Below are 26867 nucleotides of genomic sequence, written 5' to 3'. Positions count from 1 at the left end.
TAATAATAGTTTGGTCTCACTTATGTAAATTTTCAAAGAAATGCATATTCATTTTTTAATTATTCCTTCAACTATAAACTTTTGCTCTTGTGATTTGGGAAGACCCAAGAATATCATGAAGTTAGCAGTTGAATAAGCTGATGTGCTCAGACTTTAATAAAAAGCTGTCTTCTCCTGGCTGGTGTAGCTCAGTGGTTGAGCATCGACCCATGCACCAAGAGGTTGCCGGTTTGATTCCCGGTCAGGGCACATGCCCAGGTTGTGGGCCCAATCCCCAGTGGAGAGCATACAGGAGTGGCCAGTCGATGTTCTCTCTCATCGATGTTTCTATCTCTCTCCCTCTCCCTTCCTCTCTCTCTAAAATTAATAAAGAAAAAAAAAAGGTTTAAAAAATCTGTAATTCAAAGTAATTATGAGGATAAAAGAGGAAATGGAGGACTATTTGGACATATAATCTGACTTTTCATGTCCAAATAGCCTTTAAAATGTAATGATAATTTATTTGGTAGATGTCAGTTTCAATTCCAATTCTCCTATGCTAAGAAATAAACAAACTGCCCTGGCCAGTTTGGCTCAGCAGTTGAAACGTCAGCCTGCGGACTAGAGAGTCCCAGGTTTGGTTCCTGCCAGGGGCACGTACAAAAATAAATAAATAAACAAACAAACCGCATTCCCATCAAGGGGATTTTTTCTGTTCCAATTAAGAACCAAGAAGTTTTGTCAAAGGTAGAAGATCAGACTTCAAGTGTGCTAAATTTTCTCATTACCATAAAGAACATAGTTGCATGTTACATAAAGTATATTCCTATATCTAGGACCTATTTATTTTATTTGTACATTAAAGCTCATATTTCATGCATCTTTTTTTAAAGCAGTTGAACATTTACATCATATAAATAACATTATCAAGGCTAATCCTTTCCAAAATAAAAAGAGTTCTCTTACATAATACCTTCTGAAGCCATTTAGGATAGTACCATAACCCCAGGAACCAAATAGTCACCTGGACCAGGTGATATGTAAACATAATTGTCCATGTCTGGCTATAACTCCCATTGACTCAGTCAGTGCACATGGTGTTAAGGATACCAGGCAAGCGAAAACACACAACATAATTTGATATTCCAGAAAACATCACAAGCAATGTAGCATCGGAATCTCAACAGAAATAACATTTATGAGGTAATAAGAGCAGAAGGTCTTAAGAAGGTTCTGTTCACTACTCTTCACGGCAGTCTCCTTTGCCAAAATGTACTATGGTAGATAAGATATATTTTTGAAGCAGAATAAACATCATCTACTCTCAGTTTTCTGCAATTCATATCCAACCCCTGACGAACCCATTACTTTCCTACACACAGTAACACAAGTTAATTCACAAGAATTATGAATTATGAGACACTAAATACATGCCAGACACGGTGCTGGATTCTTACAATGGAGAACATCCAACTCCAGTGCTTTGGAAGCCACAATTATGGGGAAGAAAGATGAGGTCTTCCCGACTGTGCTTCACTTCAAGTCAGTTATCTTCGCTTACACTTCAGAGCCAGCTGCTCTGGATGCTCCAACACCAGCAGCATCTGGCCAGGCTGCACGGTTTCTGCCGTCAGCAGCACGCTTGCCTTCGCTGAGCTTCTGTGGCTTTCCTTACGCACAGTTAATGTGGTTTCCATGGCAGTGTGGATAAGGCCCAGAGCCTGTCATCATGGTGCCCCAAGATGAAATTAATCAGGTGTCTGAGTTGCCCATGGCAGCAACACAAATTGGATTGAATTAGACAGAAGAGCAAATGTATTTGCCTAGGTTGCCAGGAAAGGCAAGGGTATAATTAAGGGGCTGGGACCAGGGCTTGATGCTGCCAGGATTTGTTCTGCTTCAATTTCTGCTTCTTTCTGAGTATCAGCTTCATTTTCCTTCCTGCTTTTTCCACCAGGCCTAGCCATGGCTGTGGAAACTCCCAATGCACACACTTAAAGCATCCGGAATAGAAAAAAGGAGGGTTTCTTTTTTAAAATATGTTCTTATTGATTTTTTAGGGAGAGATAGAAACATCTATGTGAGAGAGAAACATCCATGGGCCACCTCCTACATGACCCCTACTGGGGATCAAGCCCGCAACCTGGGCGTGTGCCCTGACCGGGAATTGAACCAGGACCTCTCAGTCCATGGGGCAATCAATGCTCAATCCACTGAGCCACACCGGCCAGACAAAAAAGAGAGGGTTTCATTTTCCCAAACAGAAAATTCCTGGGGAACATCTCTAAGTTGCCTGGTTTGCACCAGCCCATCCTGGTGACCCACCACTCTTTTGACCATATGGGATCTTTCACCACAAAAAGGGGACTAGTTCAAACATGGCCACTTGGAAACCTCTGTGGAAGGCCAGTGACCCAGTCTCTGTATATTGCATAGGCCCTTTACATTCTCTTCTCCACGATCCTTCCCACATGGACTTGAGGAAGAGTCACGTCTCCTCATTTAGTCTAGAGGTGAAACTCCCAGAGCTGAGCTCTCTTACTCAATTACGCTTTTCCTCCATCCCTTGCCAATTATTCCTGACCCTTTTGATATCTATATCCTAGTCTCTATGTCCAAAAATCTCCTATTGCTTTTAAAAAATTTACATCTCCATGTGCATGGGATTGTAAAAGGGCATGAATTAGTCCATTCAAAATGGCTGTGTGAATTTATTTCTGACTGCAGAAAAGATCAATGGGACCTAAAGAAGAATATAACACAACCCTGTATTTTCACAGTCCATAACCTACCTTCATGTGAACCTACTCTTTATGTGATTAAGAAAGAGTCAAAAAAGTTGAGATCAGCTCTAGAAAACTGGATTACTCAAACAGATTCCATATTTGTGGGTCTTATTTACTGTTATCTGTTAATTAATGCACAGATTGCAACTTAGTAAAGTGTCTCCTGTGTTAAGACGTATTTTTTGATTTTTAAGAGTCAAACAAAAATAGATTACTCTATCGCAAACTGAGACATATTCAGTGCTTGAAAAATGCTTTTGACTAAAAATACCCAAATAAGCAAAAATCCTAGGCACTTTTACTAAATTATTGATAATACCTTTTGGTCATCACTTGTCCCACGTGACTCTTGACACAAAACACCTTTCGTGTCTGAATGCCCACACCACATGTAGCTTCTCCATTCCATCCAATGGTTGCATTGAGGGCAGTGATCAGTGTGTCTTCAGAGCAGGGGCCCCAAGGCGATGTCTCCCAATAGAGCTGCATACAGGAATGGTCATTGCATGATCGATATTCTTGGAGGGCCTGACTAGGGGGGCATGGTTTTCCACCTGCAAAAATCAAAATATTAAAAAAAAAAAAAATACAGAGCTGTTGCTATTTTTTATTAACATGTTGCTGCTGTTGTTATTGCTGTTCTTAATTTGTTGGTCTTTCTATTTTATTGGTCTAGAAAAATAACCTTTTTGAGACAGCTTTCCAAAGGTCTGAGCCACTGCACCCTTTCCCACTGTAAGGCCATGCTCTTTTGTCCTGAATAACAATCTGAAGACAACATGTTGCACCATTCTCTAAACAACAGGGAGCAGTACATATTAATTATATTTTAAAACGCTACTTACTGATTCCATTACCCACCTCTGAATCATATATCTCTGAGATGAACTCCAGAGAAATCTTCATTTATTTTAATATTACTATGCCTACATAAATTAGTTACGTAAAATAGCCCATGACCTTGAACTGATATTAGATCAAACATACACATAGACATAGACACACACACACACACACACACACACACACACACACACATTGCCTATATATGGTCTCCCTTTGAGAAGACAGCATTATTTTTATCAGAGTACCATTTTAAGACACCCATCCTCCATCAAGCAGTGCATTTTACTACAATTTGAGAAATCCAGCAGTCTCTCTCAAAGTTTGGCAAGAGAAAGCCCATCCTTGCCCTCTAAAATCATACTTGACAATGTGTTATCCACAAGCTGGGAGAACAGACAGATGTGGATCCTCAACTTGGTGAGTCAGACGATCAAGTTTCAGTTTTGTCTTCTCTTTCACATTTTTATTTCCATGTAAAAACTGGTATTTATCTAAAGCATTCATTTTTTTCCCCATTCTTCCACACTATATTTTATTCCATGCGTCAAATGCTCATGCAGATTTGTGACTTTGGTTTTGTTATTCTATTAAATGTTCCCCATTAAGTACTATGAACTTTTCCCCCTCCTTCCAAAAATATAAAAGACATGAAGGGGAAGCAACTGCACTTTAAGAATATAAATATCTTCATTCATCTTGACCCTGGCCCTTGTCCTCAGAATCACAGAAGAGAATCTTGCTCAGAAAGGAGCTCCCTGCAGCCTGCAGCCACACTGCTTGCTGTTCCCACCGAGCTGTGGGCAGGCAAAGCAAACGGAGGGCCCGAGCAATGACGCATGTCCTCTGGAGACAGCGACGTTGCATGAATGACAGGAACAGCTGCTCCTCTAATTTTCTTTGATGCTATGCGTTGACATTCCCATGGCACATTTTAGCTTCTTCAAAACCATTTTTACAGCCTTCACGCTTTTCCCTCTCACTGCATGACAGCAGAAAATCAGGACACTGGGATCAGGTAGCTCGCCGGTGTGAACAGTTTCCAGTTAAGAAGCTATGTCTCCTGACTCCCAGTTTGGAGCCCTTTCTACCAAGCATATCCCAGCTATGTTCGCAGCTACATGATCTAAAGCTGGATGTGTATCAACCAAACTTTGTTTTCTTCCCTCAGAAAACATAATTTAAAAAAATAACATAGAATGAACTAAAACAATTCATAGAAATACTGGAACTCAGCACAGATAAACTTGAGGATTAAAGAGACCAGGGACACAATGAAAGAAAAGAGTTCATTTGGATTCAAGGAACACAGATATTACCTCTATGTGGCTACTGCCAGGCTATGACCTCCACAATTATCTATGGGAGAACAAGAATTTGACAAGGAACACTGTTGAAACATGTACCATTACTCACCTTCTCCAGCCAATGCCAGGATAGTCCTTGACCTGGTCTGTTTCCCATCCGAGTTTTTGTTTGAACAAGACTGGGAGCAAGATGACCACTCTGTCCACTCGCTCACCACACAATCCATCCTGCAGGGAATTTCACAAGCCATCCGCTCAGGAGGAGGAGCTGCTGGGCAGAGAGTCCCTGATACATCTTCTCCTGTAATCAACCAGATCAAGACAGATGCTGCTTAATGCACACTCGAGGCCAGTCCAAGGAACATTTAGGTTCATTGCTTCCTCTATTGCTTCAGTTCAGCTTAGAAGACTTCACCTCATGTCTAAACCAATAAAGTGCAAAAAATGATGGTTTCTTCAGCCATTCATAATATTTGTGTCAAGAAAAACTGCCAGGACATCATTTGGCATTTAGGAAGGGAGCTACCACAGCAAAACTGGCACTTGTCATTCTTCACAGGGACAAGATGGGCTTCTTCCAGCAACAATTTAGCCATAGATGGCTGGAGACAGACGCGATTGATGCATTATTGACAACCATATGTAACAAGTATATATGTTTTTCTGCAAAATAGGGGTCACAGTAGTCTGTTGGCCTGAAAAAGCATAATTTATGTTGAGCATTCTATTCTACCCTAAAAAAAAGAATTTTACCAATCCAATTTTCTGGTGTGTGCTTTTACTTTCAAATATATAACCTTAAGCAAGATTAGCACATCATTATTCTTTTATTCTATTTGTGCATAATGACAAATAGTCTGAAACCACGATTGAAATGGATCCGTGGCTAAATTATATAATGTGTTGAGATAAAAGTTGAAAGCCAGTCCAAAATTCTTCTAAATGCATTTTCTATCCTCCCTTTGAATGAGCTCATAAGTTACTTATATATATATTTTAATAAATTACTTACATATATTTATATTTAACATATAAATATGTCCCAAAATGTATATAGCGCGTCTGTAGATTCTATTACATTTTGAAAATAAAATGTACTTTAATAAACACTTACTTCATAATTACACTTTTTATGTGTATTCATTTTTTGGAACATCCTGCATTTATAATATAAATATACATATATATTTATAATGGACAGATGTTAAGATATAGGTGATCATTTCTAAGTTACTTTTTCATATCTCAAAAGATTACAATGACTGTTAAAAAGCTCACTTTTAGGTTATTTCTTCCCTATTTTTACAATTAGATATTCTTCTTTACAATTAACAACTCAGCTCTTCCTATTCCTCCATTCGCAGTGACGCCATAACAACAGAGGCATGAACCACACTGATGCCACTTACAGTTTGAAGTGACGACATGAAATACGGAATGGCAATGACAGGAGAGGCTGTTTTGTCTGTGTGTCTTTGTGCCTGTGGAAGGCTGTTGTCATAATCTGACACACAAATACCTGCAAAGGGGGAAATACTTATAAAGTGTCTCCTCTGTGCCAGGCACTGTCCTTGGAGAAAACCCTGAGAGGCAGGTGTGACATCTCTCATATAGATGAGGAGTCAGTGGCTCAGAATGAAAACATGGTCAGGATCACACAGGCCTGAGCTGAGAATCAATTTAAAATTTTCTGACTCCCAAACTTCTGCTCCTCCCATTAACGATGCTGTGCCTAATTCCAAGGAGATGGACATTCCTTTCTTGAGGAAGTAAATAAAACAACCTGGCAGTAAGCAAGACTGCCCGGAGGAGACTGTGCACTGATAATATCTGCATTCTTATTTGTAAATGAGGCCAGGCTCATTGCCCTTGAGGTACAAATAAAACGTTTCAAGCTTATTATGAGAAGTAATAGAGATTCTGGCAGATAATCAAGCTGAAAGACCAGTTCCAATCATTCTCTCTTTAGTCTCGATCTACTTTCAGGTAGAGTCTACACTGTATGGTAGGTACACACACACGCATGCATGCGTGCACACACACACACACACACACACACATACCCCAATACAACTAATGGGTAGTGCTTTTCCAAGTATAGAAGGAGGCAGGCCACACAAAATGCCAAATTACATCTAATCAAAATTCAATTTCCATCTTGTGAATACTATTAACATCATTTGTATACAAAACACTTTAAAGTAGTATCTTGAAAAGAACATTTTGAGGAATAAAAAAATTAAAGGGGGGCGGTCAGAGAGAGACTGGATTAAATCAGTAAAATGGTCTTATTACTAAAGAATTCCTCAGAGTTTTGAAAACACCAGTATGTAGTGTAAATTTCCCTGGGTGGAAAGGGTGGGTAGTGTTTTTCAACCTTATTTGACCAATGGCCATCCCTTATTAACATCTGTCCCAGAAACAGTATTTCTATGAATATGTTTTGAGAAAACTCTGCCTTCAAGAGTTATACAATTATCAACTATTGGATGAGCACATAGTATGTCCACAGCATATGATGGTATATAAATAGGTGAAAAGAACTATTATTTACCCCCCTTGAACGCATAGAGATGAGCTATAAACACATGAGAATAAAACCATCTCCAAAAGTAAACGCCAAGCCCAGACCAGTGTGGCCCAGTTGGTTAGGTATTGTCCCATGCGCCTCAAGGTTGTGAGTTTGATTCTGGTCAGGTTGCAGGCCTGATTCCCTGTGGGGGTGGGCAGGAGGCAGCTGACCGATGTATGGCCTCTCTCGCCTTCTCCCTTCCTCTCTCTCAAAACATCAATTTTAAAAGTCTTAAAAAAAAAAAAAGTAAAAGCCAATCTGCAAATGTGTGTTTTGAAGAGGAAACACCACAGCAGTTCAGGGAAGAGAAGGACCTCTGGGATTCAGCATGACAGCTGAAGGCTTTCAGCAGGGAGGAAAAAAAAGGCTGAGGATTGGTGGCAACGAGGGCAGGTATTTCAGGCGTCAAAGTGTCAACAAAGGGATAATAGGAGAAAAATACAAGGTATTTGGAAGACAGTTCATGCTGCAGCTCCATGAGGAAAAGACAATGCCCGTGTTGGGAGAGTTATTGGATATCAAATTCTGAATGACTGAGACTGACACACAGTTGTTTTATATTTCTTCCTTCCTTGAATTCCCAGCTGCTTAGATTTCCCATTACCCAAATTTAACATTCTCCCTAGTCACCAATCAGCAACTTTAGTAATCACTTTGGGTGCGTGGATGTGTTTTAAAGTCTAAGCTTTCATACAAATTGATACACACATTTCCTCAGTGCAATTAAATGTCAACACTCCATCAACATTTTGATAGCTTGTCTATACATGCTAATGCATAAATAAGATCAAAGAGAAGAGCCTTTCTTTAGAGGGAACCAAACTATAGTCATAAGCACACTCTGAAATAAATATGTGAGCTGTTTTATATAAAATCTTATAAAAGCAACAATAGCGGTACAACGAACAGGATCCTAGTCACAGTGTCCTGGTCTGACACAGTTAAGTATCGAAAGGGGAATCTGAGCACTTCTCCTCTTGAGTGTATCATTTAACATCTTTGAACCTCAGTTATCTCATCTGTGATAATGAAGTAATGTTTACCTTTCAGGGACATTCTAAGGATTGGGAATCATTCATGCCACATGCATGTCAAGGTGTCCAACAGATAGCAGATTCTCAATGTATAGGAACCTTAAAAATGTCCTTTGCAAAGATGTATACTACAAAAACCCAATGGCCTTATTCATCTGAAAATTTGAGACATCTATGCCATAGCCATGGAAAGCACTTGTTTTGCCATTCATATATACGCACAAATAAACACCAACAGCTTCGCAGGCTGGTCCACACAAAACATCAAAACGAATTCTCATTTTACATATTATTTCATTTGTATGGTCAGCTCATCGAAATTACTGAAAGCCAAAAATAAAGCACGTGTGCCTGAAATAACCTCACCTGTCAATCTACAGTGGTATAATTATCTTCCCATTTCCCAGCGAGAACCCTGCTTTCATGTTCTTGCAGGGATCAATGAGACCAGCTGAAATCTCAAGCAAGCATGGAAAATAAAGCAGCACATGGCACAGAAACATAGCCATTAAAAATAATTTTCACCAGCTCTGATAATTTAATATAACAATAAAAGAGAATATATTTAAGAGGGAAATTTAATTCATCTTTCAAGAAATCTATAAAATGACTCCCAGCCCTCATCAGCCTCCCTGGGATCAATAATGACAAACTACACTCTCTCCTCATAATGTAGACTTATTTAAACCATTTGCGATTCTGAGAACATGAGATATGATGCTGCTTCAACCTTGTCATTCAGTATTTTTTTTTTTAAATAATTTAATATGGTGAAACTCACATTACACAAAATGAACCATTCTAGAGTAAACACTTCAGTGACATTTAGTAAATCACAGCATTGGGCAACCACCACCTCTATGCAGTTTCAAAACATTTTCATTGCTCTAAAGTAAAACCCTTTACCCATTAAGCACTTTCTCCCCCTGACCCCACTCTCCTCAGTCCTTGGCAACCACCGATTTATGTTCTGCCTCTCTGGATTCAATTATTCTGAATATTTCATGTCAATGGAATCATACAAAAGAAGCCAGTTTTGTGCTGGCTTCTTTTACTTAGCATAATGTTTTAGAGATTCACCTACATTATAGCATATATCACTACTCATTCCATTTTATGATAAAATAATATCCCATTATATGTGAATACCACAATTTTTTTATCCAATCATCTGTTGATGAACATCTTTTGGCTACTGTGAATAGTGCCACTGTGAACACATTTATACATGTACATGTTTGAGTACATGTTTTCAATGTTTTTTGTATATATATCTAGGAATAAAATTCTGTGGTCATATCCATCACTAATTATATTTTATTTTATTTTATTTTTTTGTGATTCTGGGAACTGCGGCATAAATGGCCGATGACTAGATATGGGTCAGAGTTTATGCTCCTGTTCTCATGCCTGAGTATTCCTAGATAAATCCATGGTACTTAGATGAGAGAAAGCTTCTTGGACATAATAGTATACTCAAAATTCACTAAATTTTTTTCCAGTTAAAATGTACATTCTTTTTAAGTATAAATACCTCATGGCAAACATACCTCTGTAACTACTGGTCAAGTCAACCACGCAAATTTAACACTAACATAGCTATCATAGTTTGGGCTTTCTACATCAAGCTAGTGTTTACACCATACATATGTTATATACTACATTTTATGGCATTTGTTGTTTTGTGACTTCTGGGAAACCAGAATTTAATATTATGAACTATTATCTATCTTTTATAACAATGGAAAAAACAATTATAATTCTTAGTTTTCTGACCTAGACTATAGGTGTCCAAAAAGAAAAAAATATATAGACAAAAGAGAAACTCAGATATCCACAAATCTAGAGTATGATTTGAAAAGTACACCAATATTTTGTCATTATACAAACTTCAAATTACCATATTCTTCTAAAAATAATGCACTCTTGGTATTATATGGATGTTTCCTCTTATATACTATTATACTATCGATGGAAAATAATAAAACAGTTATTGAAAATACTTTGCCTATCATAAAATTTTATGTTCTATTTAAATTTCCAAAAAGAAAAGCCAATAAACGTTGATTAAATGTTTGCCGACAGCTGAGTAAGATGTCAACAGACAGTACATAGCAAATTTACTGGAATTCATATTGCTTAACTCCATTTTAAAAATTTAAATGTTATTTCCACACAGACAAGCAGCCCATGGCCACTCCTGGACCGGGAACCCAATCAGCTAAGGAAATGTTTATATTGCAAACCAATAAAAGATGAAAAAAACCTAAGGGCTAAACAAGCTATCTATGTGCAACAATGCAATTGCAGTGAATATTTCTGCTTGCTAATTTCATAATCTGAAGCTTACCTGTCCATGTAGTTTACACATATAAGAAGACAAATAAAGAAACACGATATTCAGTATTATCATATTCATAAAAACAAAAACAACTGCCCTAAAATAACATCACTATCTGACAATGGGTAAGAATGTTAACCATATTACATGTAGTGGTTTAATGAATATCCATATTAATATTATTCCTTAGGCACTATTGTTTCATCTGAAGCACAGAGAGGTTAAAAAAATCTTGCTGGAAATTGTGTAGCTAATCAGTGTCTGAGCTGGAACTGGAAAAGCTTTGTGTTAGGCATTACGAACTACGTTCTTTCTGTTATGCTGTATTGCTTCCTGGTTCGTATCTCACGTGTATCATTCCCATTACATTACTTTTAGCTGATGCCAATCCATAAAGAAGGGGTTCTCTGTAATTCATTGTCAGCCTCTCAGTAAATGCAGTATTGGAAACGGTAAGTTGAAAGAAGTGGCACCTTGATTATCTGGGAACTGCATCATGGAATGGGGCAGAACAGGACAATACCTTTCAAAATTAGAATAGACCAGCAGAGAAAAAGAGCTCAGAATGGAGAGACAGAAGAATAAGACAGAATGTAACACCAAAAGGAAGGGGACAATAGGGACATTCAGCTGCAACAGTTCAATACATGAGTAGATAAATGACATAAACAAGGGAAAAATATAATAATCGTGTAAGGCTGCTCACAAAGTAAAACAAAAACAAAAAACTCTAATCACCGATAAAAAAGGAAAAAAGAGACAACATAAGAGCAAATATTAAAATGAACATCAAGGAAAACTGAAAAAAAAATATATTACAAAGAAAATAATGGGTAGAAAATAATAACAGTTGAAACAAGAACCCAGTCTTTCCAAGGCAGACATGATTGCAGAGGCCAGGAGTCAGCTGAAAGGTCACCTGCACCACCTGTGACCTGGTTCAGAAGCCTGGATAACTGAGTAGCTCTACGGAGCTCCCCAGCACACAGCAACAGACTGCAGCTAACACTTGACCACATAGAATGTACCCAGCACAACAGTAAAACATCTAGACCCGACTCCAAGCCAGTTCTTGTTTCCTGGGGCAGTCAACACTTCCACATCTCACACTGGAACATGGTGGGATTCCGGGATCACCACCATGTCATCAATAGGCCCAGAGAGCAGGTTGGAGGCGGGTAGCACCTGGTTCAGGTGCAGTCTGTGCCTAAACACAGCACGTCAGAGTCTCACGATCAAAGCCCTCTCCCTTTATGTTGGAGTATGGTGAACCTCTGTGCCCAGAGTCTTTCCCTTTATCTGAATTGTTTTCATTTCCTCAGCCCAACATTTCATCTGCAGAATGAGAGGGGGCAGGGGCCCTAATCCATGGTTCTCTACATCTTCTTCTCCAAATTATCCCTAGACACCACCTCTCTGGCCCAGGAAAATGGCCAAAGTGAGATGCTGGATTATGCGAAAACTGCATCCTGAGTACTTTTCTTCCCATCTTGATATCTGAAGGGAGCTATTTAAAATGGACAAAACACTTTTCTCCTATGTGCCTGGCTCCTGCATATGAAAGATTGGTGTTTAGGATTACTATGTCTAAACGAAGCTTTAAGAATCTATTTTTGAGCACTGACTTGCTCTGTCTGTTTGCATTGGAGGAATAACCTGAACTGTTCTGGATACATTGGATAGCTCAGAAATCAGCAAGAGCGTGGAGGTACAGTGGAGAAGGCACAGAGGTGCATGCTGATATATCTCAAAACACAATCTGAACACTTCTTAGTATAGAAACTCTGTTTCTCATTATAACTTTATAGACAGACTACACAATTTTAAAAAGATGAATCCAGAATGACAATAATGGAATAAATGACCCCTGTAATCCAAGACATACTTCTTCCGAAGGAAAAATCTTGAGGGAAATAAACAATGCATTATAATGAACAGAATATTTGATGAGAAGTTGTAACATCTAGATTGGTGTTCTGACTTTAACCACTACCAAATGTGACCCTGCAAAATTGTTAAGCTTCTTTAGACTTCAGATCCCTGTGTAAGAGGGGGAAGGGGACTACTGTCATCCCTGATTATACCACCGGGTATGGCGATGAATTACAGAGACTTTGGAATTTGCAAAGCATCATTTATATATTATGTGGCTCTTTATTACTGGTGAACATGAGAGTAAAGGACATTCCTAATAGAAAAATTATTTGTGTCGCCCTGGCTGGTTTGACTCGGCAGTTGGAGCGTTGGCCTGTGGACCAGAGAATCCCAGGTTCAGTTCCCGTTAGGGGCATGTACAAAAAAAAAAAAAAAAAAAGAAAGAAAGAAAGAAAAAAAAAAAAAAGGTTAATTCTGTGTTATGTGACTCTCACTTTAAAAGAGATAAACCACAGAACTTATATGCATGTATGTATGAACAATGGACATAAACAACAAAGCTGGGACTAGGGCAGGGAGGGAGGGGGAAAGGGGTATCAGTGAGGGAAAAAGGAGAAACATTTGTAACAAAAATAAATTAATTAATTAATTTAAAAAAATTATTTGTGTCAAAGATATTGGCTCTATTCTCATCCCATTTGTCTTAGCTAAAAATACATAAATAAATAAAAGAGGAACTGAAATAATTATAAAGGTGGAAATAAAATTACTAATTACACCTATCTATTTATCTAGTTATCTATATCTCTATATATCTAGCTATCTGGCTATTCAGAAAAGAATTTGAACCAACTTGAATATGTTAAGTATATGTTTAGAAAGTGCTTCAAGTTGTCAAGAAGTTTTAAAATATTGAAAATCACTATTTTTAAAGTTAAACTGGTAAGTCAATAGAGTAAACTGATATATCAGTAAGGAATTATCATTTCTCTCTGAAATTAACCTTCAGAAACATATTTTAGTGTCTGTAAATGGGAAATATATCTTTATTTAACAAACTCACTATAATTGTACAGTTAAGATGTTTTCAGCCCTGGCCGTTTTGGCTCAGCAGCTAGAGCAATGGCCCGCAGTCCAGAGGGACCTGTGTTCGGTTCCTGCTAAGGGCATGTACCTCGGTTACAGTTTGTCCCCAGCCCCAGTCAGGGTCTTGTGGGTGGCAACCAGTTGATGTGTCTCTCTCGCATGGATGTTTCTCTCTCTCTCTTCCTCCCTCTCTCCCTCTCACTCCATCTGAAGATGAATGCAAAAGTGTCCTCGGGTGAGGATAAAAAACAAAAAACAAACATGTTTTCAATTTCTCTGTGATAAATAAGATTGCAAAGAATAATATTGACCATCTTGTTGATTGCTTTCCTGAGAACACATTTCTAGAAATGGAAAGACAAAGTCCAAGGATTCAGGGGATGTGAGCTTCATTAATGTTCTTGCACAAAAAAAGGTTGCAATTGTTTTGTTTCATTATTTATTATTTTTATTTTCATAATTTGTCAACTTTTGAAATTTACATACAGTAAAATCCTCTCTTTGTGTTGTGTAGTTCTTTGAGTTTTAACAAATGCATGGATCCCTGTGTCCACTACCAAAATCATGATACAGGACAGCTCTGCCCCCATAAAAATGTCCTTGAGCTGCCCCTTGGATGTCAACCCTTTGCCCCAATCCTGGTTCCTGGAAACCACAGATTTGCTCTCTGTCCCTAGGAAAATCCCTAGAGTTTTCCCCCAGAAAGTCATAAAAATGGAATTATACAAATGTAGCCACTGTAGAAAAGTATTTGAGGAGCATCTGTGTTGTTGCATGTATCAAGAATTCATTATTTTTGGTTGCTAAGTAGACTTACAGTGTATGGATAGAGCACATTTTGCTTATCCGTTACCTTGCTCAAGGACATTGAATGTTTCTGCATTTTTGAAATTATGAGTAAAGGTTTTTGTGTGAATATAAGTTTTTTTTATCTTTTGGGGGAGGTACATAATTAGGAGGGTTATTCTGGATCATATATAAATGTCGATTTAATTTTTTTTAGAAAACTGCTTTCACACCTGTCAAAATGACTAGTATCGGAAAGACAACAATCAACAAGTGTTGGTGAAGGTATAGAGGAAAGGGAACCCTTGTGCAATGTTGATGGGAATGTTGGTATAGCCACTGTGGAGGTTGTGCAAAAAATTAAAATAGAACTATCATATAATCCAACAATTCTACTTCTGAGTATTTATCCAAAGAAATAAAAAACACTAATTTGAAAAGATATATACACTCTTATTATGTTCATTGCAGCACTACTTTCAATAGCCAAGATATGAAAGCAACCATTGTGTGTGCACATATACATAATGGAATATTACTTTGTCATGAAAAGGAATGGAGTCTTGCCATTTGGGAAAACATGTTGGACCTAGAAGGTATTATGCTAAATGAAGTAACTCAGACAAAGGCAAATATGATATGATTTCACTTATATGTAGAATCTGAAAAGTAAAACAAAACACAGCCAACAACAGAAACAGATTCACAGACACAGTGAACAAAATGATGGTTGCCAGTGGGGAGGAGGGTGGTGGCAGGGTTGAGACAGGTTTCAGAGACTAAGAGGTTCAAACTTCCAGTTGTAAAAGAAATAAGTCAAGGGGATATAATGTACAGCATAGGAAATACAGTCAGTGATATTGTAAGAACTTTATATGGTGATAGATGATTACCTAACTTATTGTGATAATCATTTTGTAAGATATATAAATGTTGAATTAACATGTTGTACACTCAAAACCACAGTAATATTGTATGTCAACTACACTTCAATTAAATAAATAAATACCTATTTTTCATCATAAAAATATAAAAGACTGCCAAACTCTTTTCCGAAGATGTCACAGTGTCACTGTGCATTCAACAATGTATGCGAGTTCAGTCACTCTGTATATTTATCCACACTCACTATGACCACTGTTTACTTTTCATCATTCTATAGGGACATAGTGGTATTGCACTGCAATTTTCATTTACATTTTCCTAAGGACTAAAGGCACTGAACAAACTTTTCATGCGCTTATTTTCCATCTCAGTATCGTCACCGGTGAAATATCTTTTCAATGGATTAGTGTTTAATTCGGTTGTGTTCTAGGCTGAATGTTTATGTCCCTCCAAAATGCATCTATCAGAGCTCGAAGCCCCAATGCGATGGTATTTGTAGGTGGGGCCTTAGGAAGGCAATTTGGTTCAGATGAGGTCATGAGAGTGGGGCCCTCATTACGAGATTAGTGTCCTTACAGAAGAGGAGAAAGCACGAAGCAGGCCCTCTGCAGACACAATATGCAGGCACCTGGACCATGGTCACAGAACTGTGAGAAATAAATGTCTGTTGTTCAATCCACCCAGTCTAGGTATATTATTATAGTAGCTAGACCTAACACAAGTGGTTTGTTTTCGTATTGTTGAGTTTTGAGATTATTTATATATTCTGGGTACAAAGTCTTCATTGGATTTGTGAGATGCAAATATATGCTCAAAGTCTATAGTCTTTCTTTTTGTTTTCCAAAGAGTATCTTTGGCAAAGCAAACATTTTTAATTAAAATTTACATTTTAATCTAATTTTTCAACTTTTTCTTTATAGATTGTGCTTTGATGCCATATCTAGATATATTATCAGGAAGGAATCAAAATATATTACCTGCTTCCAAAAATGAGTTGAAACTTACATATTAGGACCTAAATTTTCATAATTTGGGGTATAGTGAATTCTCCAACCAACATTTCCTAGCATATAACACAAATATAAATTTTTCAAATATGGTACTAAAGCATAGGGCAAATATTTATGAATGTGACAACTGAGAGTCAAGCATTATAACATACTGATAATATATGTGATACAATGGAGCTTAACTTCTGGCAAATACAATATTCATGTAGCATACAAGCAGTACAATGCATGACCTATAAAAATGGTACTTTTTCTTTTATAAAATTGCATCAAACATCTAGCAAAATGTCTGGTGCATAGTAGATCTTAGTAAATTCTGGATAAAAATAAACAAGTGGGATATAAAGGAAAAGATGTTCAGTCTGTTCAAAGTGTAAACTATATCTTAGGTTTCTGTACAATATACCCCAACCCTACTACTGATAGATGGTCGTGATGAATCCATATAGAGATGTCAGGCAGTAATTGGGATACAGGTGAGGTTTCTCACCCAACATTGCCGGGAAGAAGTGTAGCATAGTGAACTCTGGAGTCAGACTGCCTGAGTTCAAACCCTGCATCTGACACCTGTTTGCTACCATTTAAGTTCACTGTACGTCAGTGTCCTCGTCTATACAATGACCTATATTCACAGGGGAGTGCAGTGATAATAGTACCTTTCGCATAGTGCTCCTATTCTGCTAGGTTATTGTAAAAGTATAATCGCTTGACAGATACAAAGCCCTAAGACAGCAGCCCGCACCATAATATTTCATATAACAGGTATTATGATATAATTGTGATAGTACCATATTGAAAGTTACGCACTATTGCAAACTATTTTTATTCCAACAAATTTTTAATCTTAGGCCTCTCGGAAGGTTGTCTTTGAATAAAGTCCAATGAAGGCAAGACAAGCTTCTGTTCTTTGAGTTGGTACATTCTTCTTTTTTTTCTAAATCACATTCCTGCTGCTATAGGGACCATGACATTGCCAGTTCTTCCCTTCAGACTCTGCACAATTTCAGATCTATACAGAATATGTACAGTTCACAAAACTCTAATTTTTTGTACCGGGAAGGAATTCTACAAAAGCAGAATATTTTAAAGTGGCCATACAGCCCTGATTGTGTAATTCTCAGAGGAAAACTATAGCGTTTCCCTTTAAAACACATTTCTGATGCCTTTTCCATGCTTGATCCCCTGGCTATTAAACTGTTCATATTCCATTTTGCAGAACATGGCAGGGGTCTGATGATTACCTCTGTACCATTTTAAAGAAGTATAATAAAACAGCAAACCACAAAACTATATGTAGGATTTGCAGTGTTGAACTCGTAGAGAATCATGCTATAATCATTTTCTCATCAAAATGTTGCAAACTAATTAAGACCCTAAATTAGTAATTGGATACTGCTTTTCCAATTTGTTTCACAAACTTAGTTCAGATATAGGATTACAGTACCAGAGATCAAGAAACACATCAACCGATGCTCAGAGTATTTCATTATTTATCCAGATTTGAGATCCAAATAGAAAACAGCTTTTAAACATTTAGTTCAGTCTTTCATAAAACCAGGGAGATAAAAAAAAAAATGAAATTTTCATATAAAAACTAGGTAGCTAATAGTTTTAAAAATAAAATGGTAAAAGAATAAACACAAGTTTTATTAAAGTTCTCATTCAACTCAAGCTAAAGTCAGCTGGGAAACCACACAGAGTAAATAAAAGTGTTTTCACCTAGATTAATCACTTGGATGGGATGAGGTCCAAGAATCTATGCATGTCTACTATTATAACTTTTACCTACCATACCTCACTAGTATTGGCTGATACTGATGTTTTCTAGCAATTGAATGAATTCTCAAGGAGAATGACCTCAATCTCTATTTGTCTATCTTCCCCAAACTGATCTGCTAGCTAGAATAACTTAATCTGACACTGCCCTTTTCCTAGCCAATCTCAAATAGTTAAAAAAAAAAAATTCAATAAATGAACTTAAGTAGGTTTAAAATTAAGTAAAATGTATGCTGAGATATTTCAAAATACACAGAATAAACTTAAGCAAATATTTCAAAAATTCAAACATTGCCCAATTCTCCCCAGTACTTCAGAAGAGTAATTGTGGCATTTGATTCAAGCTGAATGCTCAGAATAAGAAGAGATGAATAGAGGCCTTTGAAATCTGTGTACTCCTTTTACTTCTGCACTGACACCAAAAAGAACCACGTTTGTATTTCATGAAATAAATATTATTTTATTGAATATCTGCTCCACTTAAGAGGTCAAATCCTTAATTACATCATTAATAATTATGCTGACATTTATTGCCTGCAAGGCATGGCTACTTTGGAAGCAATTTAAGCATATTAGATATTTATGATCATTTATCTTATTCTAACTGGCCTACTGGTTAGAAGAATAATTTTCTAATTCTTCTAGGCAGGGAAACTAGCAGTTATTAGGTTATTTGTAAATAGACACTGTTTTCCTGAGACATAATAAATGGAGAGAAACATCTGCTCAATAAATTGAAGGTTGCATAATGTCATATGTCTTGAACCTTTTATATTGCTTGCTTGGCCAGAGAAAATGACGTGTCTGAATTTCCAGTGCCTAGAACAGTACCTCACTCATAGTAAGTCTTCAATAAATGCCAATCCAACTAAAGTAAGTATAACTGAGTTGAATAGATGTTTCAGAGTCCAAGGCATTTCTGGCATCCTTCGAGCTAGCACACATTGAGGAAAAACAATTATTTTTAATCCTCATCAGAGAATATTTTTCTATTTATCATTAGATAGAGTGGGAGAAAGGGAGAGAGAGAGACACAGATGTGACAGAGATATATCAATTGGCTGCCTTCTGCACAACCCAACCAGGGTCAAAGACAAACCGCAACTGAGGTACATACCCTTGGCTGGAATCGAACACGTCACTCCTGGGTCCGCAGGCTGACACTCTAACCACTGAGCCAAACCAGCCAGGGCAAGTTGCGGAAATTTTTAAGTGCTTAGGAATGTACCAATATCAATATACCTGATTGAAGTCTACTCCTGTGAGCAAAACATTGGCTCAGAATCAGAAAGACATGGGTTTGAATTCCAACCTGTCCTTAACAGTTGTGTGTCACTGGGTAAGTTATTTCAGTTCTCTACATACTGACTTCCTCATCTAAGTATACAAATAATGATTCCTACCAATTTATCATAGGGGTTATGTGATGAAGAAATAAAGTAAGATTAAAGTAACAGGCATCTAGTAAGTATTCAATATGTGTTCATGATGATGATGATGACATATGTCTACCAGCCTCTATTAATGCCTTTAGATTTTGGCATAAGTTCATTATAGATGCAATGAAATCTGTGAAAGACTATTCAGCATAGGAGAGACATAAGGGAAGAATGCAGAAAATAATGAACATATCTAAGGCATTGATGCAAAGTTTTGCTCAGCACCATGGATTTGTCGGTTTGCTTGCTGTGGCAGTGGGTTTACCCGGACTGTTATTTTATTTGAGGTAATACTCCTTGGAGCATATACTGCCTCAGGGTAAAATGCTGAGGCACAACGCTGTATAGCAAGAGGAATATGTCAAAGGAAAAATTTTGTAACATGGGCTCTCATTTAAGTATCAAAAAGACAAAGCGGTAAGACAGAAGATAGCAGAATATTCAAAATAGAGTTAAATACCCACTACACATACCACTTCAGAAGACACAGGAGAAAGCTCGCTTTGAGGCCGGCAAGGGCAGGGCACCTAAACAGTGCCATTCGAGCACGCTTGAAAATCTGATGCTGCCATTGGCAGCCTGACCAGCAATGCATTCCTCTGCTTACCAACTTGACCTCATGTGATTGTCCAGTTGAGTTTGTGGAGATCAGCCAAGGCTCATTTTTTCCCTGTGAAATTTCACAAACTATGAAGGTGTACTCATTGACCCAGTCTGTAGATCAAGCCCAAACTGAGCTGACTTACAAGATCGTCAGTGAGCATGCCAACCTCACCCTTGGACATCTGGGTCCCATGGGTCACTTGTGTCCAGCTCAGATGTAACTGTACATTCTACGCCAGCAGGCAGTGTCAGAGGTTCTTATCATTTCGCATATATGAAATTTCAGCAACACAGACGGGGAGCTCTGTTCTGTGTCCCTCATATATTGTTTTACCTAAAATCTCAAAACTACACAAAATAATTTTGACCACTCTTCCAAACTGAGGTATTAAAATGGAAAAAATATATGTGTGATAACTTGCCTCAAAATACAAAAGGCCCCAGAGTGCAAGAAAGCAATATTGCTTCTCTAACTTGGAAAATATTCTATAATTCTTCTTATTATTCAGTTCTTATAATGGAAGAGAATATCCTGAGAACTAGTTTAAGGCAGAAGTTTTTATACTTTTGTGCGCCAAGGAATAAGTATGTAAACATAAAAAAATTAAAAATTTCAATGTTAATCTATATTTCAATACCTTTACAAACCTTCAAATACAGAATGCACGAAATTCATAAAATATATATGAGCATGATTACATTATTGTTTCTAATTTATTCCCCTTTAACAAAATTCTGCTTTTGAATTCTTATTTAGTATGCCTTCTATTTAATTGAGTGCCTGGGCAGAAAATACAGTAAAGCTTTGCTAATTTCATAAAATATTGAAACACTGAGGATGCAAACAGAATTTCACTATCTTTATGTACCTCCGCGTTTATCTCATAGTTTAACCTATAAACCTAGTTAAGGAATGCATAATTTCCTAGACTCTAATTCTGATACATTACTTTCAAGATTTTAGAGAAGAAATATTCAAACAAAATTCAAAAATAACATTTCCACTAGTTCAAAAGTAAAGAGCTAATTCACAAACATCAAGAGACAACAAACGTGGCCAATGGTTTGACATAATCCTTAAAAGTAAGTGTGTTTCCTGTCATCTTGCATGATTTACCTTTGAGTTACAATCTTGCAAGCAAAGAAGGATTACTTCTAGGTGCTCATCTTTATTAGGTCAACATTTGAACACTTATTGTACTATCCTGACTTCCCCATCTACAGATCCTCAGCTGAGGGCTTGTGGAGCTGGGCGGGCCAGCATGCTCCTCCCTGCATTCCAGAGCCAGATCCGCACTCCAAGTGAAGCCCCTCTCCATAGGGACTCCACTGTCATTTCTCGTGATTCATACAACCTGCGTTGGTATCCACAGCTCTTGGAAAAAAGGGTAAAAATAGATTCCGTTAAAATGTTTGTATCTCTCGCCTGGCTGGTGTGGCTCAGTGGACGGGATGTCATCCCATGGACTGAGAGATCCCTGTTTGATTCCAGGTCAGGGCACATGCCCAGGTTACAGGCTCGATCCCCAGTAGGGGGTGCTCAGGAGGCAATCGATTGATGTGAGACACACTGATGTTTCTATCTCTCGCTCTCTCTTCCTCTCTCTCTAAAAAATCAATAAAAACATTTTTAAAAAATGTTTGTATCTCTATCTTCTATTAAAGGCATAACTTATTTATTACATAACACGCTAAAGGGACTTACTCAACTTTATATTCTATTTTAATAGATCCATTTCCATTTGTTCCATGGTCCTCGATGTCAGCAAACTTATATTCTAAACACAGTGAAGGTGGCAAACAGACAGACAATCCATGAAAAAGCACAGTAACAATGTTAAGTGCTTTGTATCCTCCCCTAAAACAAAACAATATACATGGGAAAAGCATATATACTGCCATTAAGACATAAAACCTATGGAGTAAGGTTATTAGCTAGAATCAAAGCTTTCAATTTAGCAGTTTATTTCTTTTCCTCCCACCTAAAACATACTGACATGAAAATTCTATCTCAGAATAAAATATATTACTTTTTATTTTTATTCTGTGGTACTCTGAATTTTACTACAGAAAAAAAATATTTTAAAATATGCTTTAGTTTTTATGTGAAACTATTGTCAGTATTCTTCCTTGTTTCTCTAGGTACAACAGAAAAAACTTTAAAAATTGTGTTTCTATATCATTTGTTTAATAAGATATTACGCTTTGATGACAGGTGTGAGCCAGTAGAACTGGCTGAGGTCTTTGTTTTAACTTTGGTCTTCGGTGTAACTTTTTTATTCGAAAAGAAGATGATACATTGCATGTACATTTAGAAGTTAAAAAGGCAACTTCATTTAATTTTGAATAGCACTGACTTTAATTGCATAAATCCTAAATAAAGTGTGATCCTAGACATGAAAACCATAAACAAAACCTGAATTCATGGCTTTAGTACATTAAACTTCAACCTAATGCAATAAGTGGATTCTATAAATTTCAATTTCATAAAGTACAGATCGCATCATTGTGAAGTTACTGGAATGACCGCGACGCACCTGAGCACTTAGTCACCTGGGTACTCCCGGGGCTGGCTCTGAGAGCCAGCTCTGCCTGCCATTTGTCATCACCAGTGGCTGTTGTCTATTTTGGTTTAAATAAGGACGAGAATAATTCACGATCCTAAGCTTGGTTGAGATTTCCAGGATCAAGATCAAGATTTCAAAATGGGTTTTTGGTGTTGGTTTTGTCAGCCCAGTCTGACTGGGAAAACACTGGGGGTGAGGAAATCAACGCCCTGCTTCTCTACTTGAATTTTTACTATTAGTAGATAATTATATTATGTATAATTATATGTGATTATCTGCTATTATATATGTTGCATCATACTATGAACTATATTGCAGTATAATATAAACTGTATTATATTACATGCTATATATATAACCTAATATTAACTTAATGTAAAAATAGCTTATTATCTTATACATAACTTTTATATCATATATAAGTGTCCCAAAAATGTATACAGAATATCTGTAGATTCTATTACATTTTGAAAATGAAATATGTTTTAATAAACATTGGCTTTATAATTACTCAAAGTTGTGTATAGATTTTCTGGGACACCCTATATTATGTTAGCCTAATAATATTAACTAATATCAAATACATTATATATAGTATATAGTATATACCATATACTATATCATTATGTGCTAATTTTGTAAAAAAATTAAGTGGAGAGAGTGGTGATATAAAGCACCTGGTATATTGAAGGTGTATCAGATATATATTTTATACTGAATATCTATCTCATTGGGATAAAAATTTTCTGTTGTTGTTAATCCTCACCCAAAGATATTTTTCCATTTATTTTTTTAATAGAGTTTAAGAAAGGGAGGGAGCGAGGTGGGGAGGAAGAGAGAGAGACAAAGAAACATCGATGTGAGAGAGACACATTATTAGTTGCCTTCCACAAAATTCTAACCGGGGCTGGGGATCAAACCTGCAACCCAGGTATGTGCTCTTGACTGAGAATTGAACCTGTGACTCTTAGTTCTGCAGGCTGATGCTCTAACCACTGCACAAACCGGCCAGGGCTGGAATATAAATTTTAAAAATAGTCCACAGACAATTTTTACAGCGCTTATGTGCTCTAGCAAAGAAAAACTGGACATGGACAGCAGTTAAAATGGTAAGAACAGATTGAATAAAGGACTTTGCAATAGGGGAAAGAGATGTCAGTACAGAACCAGGTTCAATTTAGAAAACAAGAAGGAAAAGTAGGATTTGACAGCCAAGGAGCAGAGTGAGGAGTTGTGGATAAAAAATTACAGAAAGAGTAATTTAATTCTCGCTGAACTGACCTAACAGAGCTCTTGCTAAAGACAGGCCAGAATGAACACATATCATTTGGTAGATGACAGAAGATGAGGACTTTGGTCAGGTGTTGACAGTGATCAGTTATGAAGGATGAGAGTCTGTCTACACCGACAGCAGGATCCTTGTTAAAAGTGGGCTTCACAAGGACAGAGCTGAAGCTCGAGGTGAGGCCTAGTCCGGCAGGAGGCTCCGGGCCCTGACTAAGGCTTAGCCAAGGACTCCCTCAGCTCCTGATATGCTAATATCCCTAGTGTGTTTGAAATGACCTCACAGCCTCCTTCAAATTCCTGCTACATACTTGATAAGACTTCCCTACAACTTGTTTTTTAAGCATGCAGATACTAGCGTATGGAGATTAGAACCGTTTTTTGCTTAAGCAAACGTCATATATCTGGGTCTAAGTTAAACTACATTCCTGTCCTTGAGCATTTATTCAGCTATCAACTGTCAAGAAGAATATTCTAGTTTTCATTTTGATTTCTGAGCCATAATATTATATCATTTGCTGTTCTTTCCCAGGCCTTCCCTTTTATATCATCTTAGTTTTGTCCCTGAAGCTGTCCTCAATAATTAGTGTATGTTTTTACATATTAAGTGTCACATTTCAGCTGGCTGGTGTGGTTCAGTGGTTAAGTACAGACCCATGCACTAAGAGGTCACCTGTTCAATTCTCAATCAGGGCACATGCCAGGTTGTGGGCCAAATCCCCAGTGGGGGGCATGCAGAAGGCAACCAATCCATGTTTTCTCTCATGAATGTTTCTCTCTCTCTCCCTTCCTCTCTCTCTAAAATTAAGAAAAAGTATATATATATACTTACTTCTCTTCTTTAAAATGCTTTATATTCATGACTGACTATAGATTGCCTTTAATTTCTGAACTAAAAGCACGGGAAAAAGTTATCCTCTTAGTGTAGCAAAAAAGAAAATGTTAACTTAGAGATGAGGTTCACCTTGAAGCATTTTACATGTGAAAATCCAGTTTTCTCCACACCATTTATTGAAGACACTGTCCTTTCCAAATTGAGTCTTCTTTACTTCATGTCATATAGTAGTCCTTTCCAAATTGAGTCTTCTTTACTTCATGCCATATAGTGGGCTGTATATGTGTGGGTTTATTTCTGGGCTCTCAGTTCTGTTCCACTGTTCTACGTATTTGTTTTTACACCAGTATCATACTTTTCTGATTACTATGGTTTTGTAATATAGTTTGAAATCAGAAAGTGTGATGATGCTTTTACCTTTGTTCTTTTTCAAAATTATTTTACTATCTTAAGATCTTTTATAATTCCATACAAATTTAATTTTTTTCCCCAATTTTTTTGGTGAAAAACAGCATTGGTATTTTGATAGAAATTGCACTGAATTTGTACATAGCTTTGGGTAGTATTTTAATAACATTAACTCCTCTAATCTACAAACACAAGATATTGTTATTTAAAAAAATACTTTTTATTGATTTTTAGAGAGAGAGGAAGGGAGAGGGAGAGAGAAAGTGAAACATTAATGTGAGAGCAGCACATCTATCAGCTGCATCCTGCACGTTTCCCACAGGGGACCTAGCCTGCATCCCTTGGCATGTGCCTCAACCCTGAATCAAACCAGTGACCTCCTGGTGCATGGGATGATGCTCAACCAGCTGAGCCACGCCAGCCAAGCAACAAGGTATCTTTCCATTTACCTGTTTCTTCTTCAGTTTCTTACATCAATATCTTATAGTTTCAATGTATAGAATTTTTATCTCCCTGGTTAAATTTATTGCTGCAAATTTTGTTTTCAATGCCATTATAAATAAAATCACTGTCTTTATTTCTTTTTCAGATAGTTAATTGTTAGTATACAGAAATACAATTAATTTTGTATGCTGATTTTTGTATCCTGAAACTCTACTGATATCATTTTTTAATTCTAACTGTTTGTGTGTGTGTGTTTGTGTGTGTGTGGTGGACACTAGTATTGTCTACATATAAAAGAATATAATCTGCAAAAAGAGACAATTTTACTTCTGTCTTTCCAATTTGGATGCCTCAAGGCTGATTTCCAATCCTTGATTTTCTTAAATAATCTAGTAATAGCCCAGCTTGTGTGGTTCAGTGGTTGAGCATTGACCCATGCACCAGGAGGTCACCAGTTTGATTCCCAGTCAGGACACATGCTCAGGTTGGGGACCAAATCCCCAGTTGGAGCATGAAGGAGACAGCCAATCAATGTTCTCTCTCATTGATATTTCTCTCTCTCTCTCCCTCTCCCTTCCTCTCTCTCTCTAACATTACTAAAGAAAAAAAATTCTTTTTAATCTAGTAGTATGTAAGTGCTCATATTAATTTTTTAAAAAAAAGATACTCTGAAATAATGACCATAATTATAATGATAAAAATAGCAGCAACAACAACAACAAAAGCCATGTGGAGCACTTAACTGTTTGCCAAGCAATTTCCCATACTGTGAACTACATAGCCATCATCATAGGGGTTAAAAGAGGTATTAATAGTCTTATTTTGACAAGGAATCTGAGGCACAGGAAGATTAATTCAGTTGCCCCAAGTCAGCTAACAAATGATAGAGCCATATGTCAAACACAGGTCTTTCTACTAATGTCATTTAAAAGCTGGATATTAAAAGTTTATTTACATAATTAAGGTACATGAGTATAATATTAAAATAAATGAATTAAAAATAAAAC

General features: G+C 37.1%; 1 protein-coding gene across 1 annotated transcript in view; it reads right to left on the bottom strand.

Annotated features, from left to right (window-relative positions):
• Positions 1-26867, bottom strand: part of THSD7B (thrombospondin type 1 domain containing 7B) — an 848907-nt gene that overhangs the window by 388875 nt on the left and 433165 nt on the right. The window contains exons 8-9 of the mRNA XM_036254339.1: positions 5025-5216; positions 3085-3319 (exon numbers count right to left, since the gene is read on the bottom strand). Coding sequence (XP_036110232.1) covers positions 3085-3319; positions 5025-5216 — 427 coding nt within the window. The remainder of the gene's footprint in view (positions 1-3084; positions 3320-5024; positions 5217-26867) is intronic.

The sequence above is a fragment of the Molossus molossus genome, unplaced genomic scaffold (genome assembly GCF_014108415.1).
Source record: "Molossus molossus isolate mMolMol1 unplaced genomic scaffold, mMolMol1.p scaffold_m16_p_11, whole genome shotgun sequence".
In the NCBI taxonomy this organism is placed as follows: domain Eukaryota; kingdom Metazoa; phylum Chordata; class Mammalia; order Chiroptera; family Molossidae; genus Molossus; species Molossus molossus.
The sequence above is the reverse complement of the archived record's forward strand: the minus strand, read 5'-3'. Positions and strand labels throughout refer to the sequence as shown.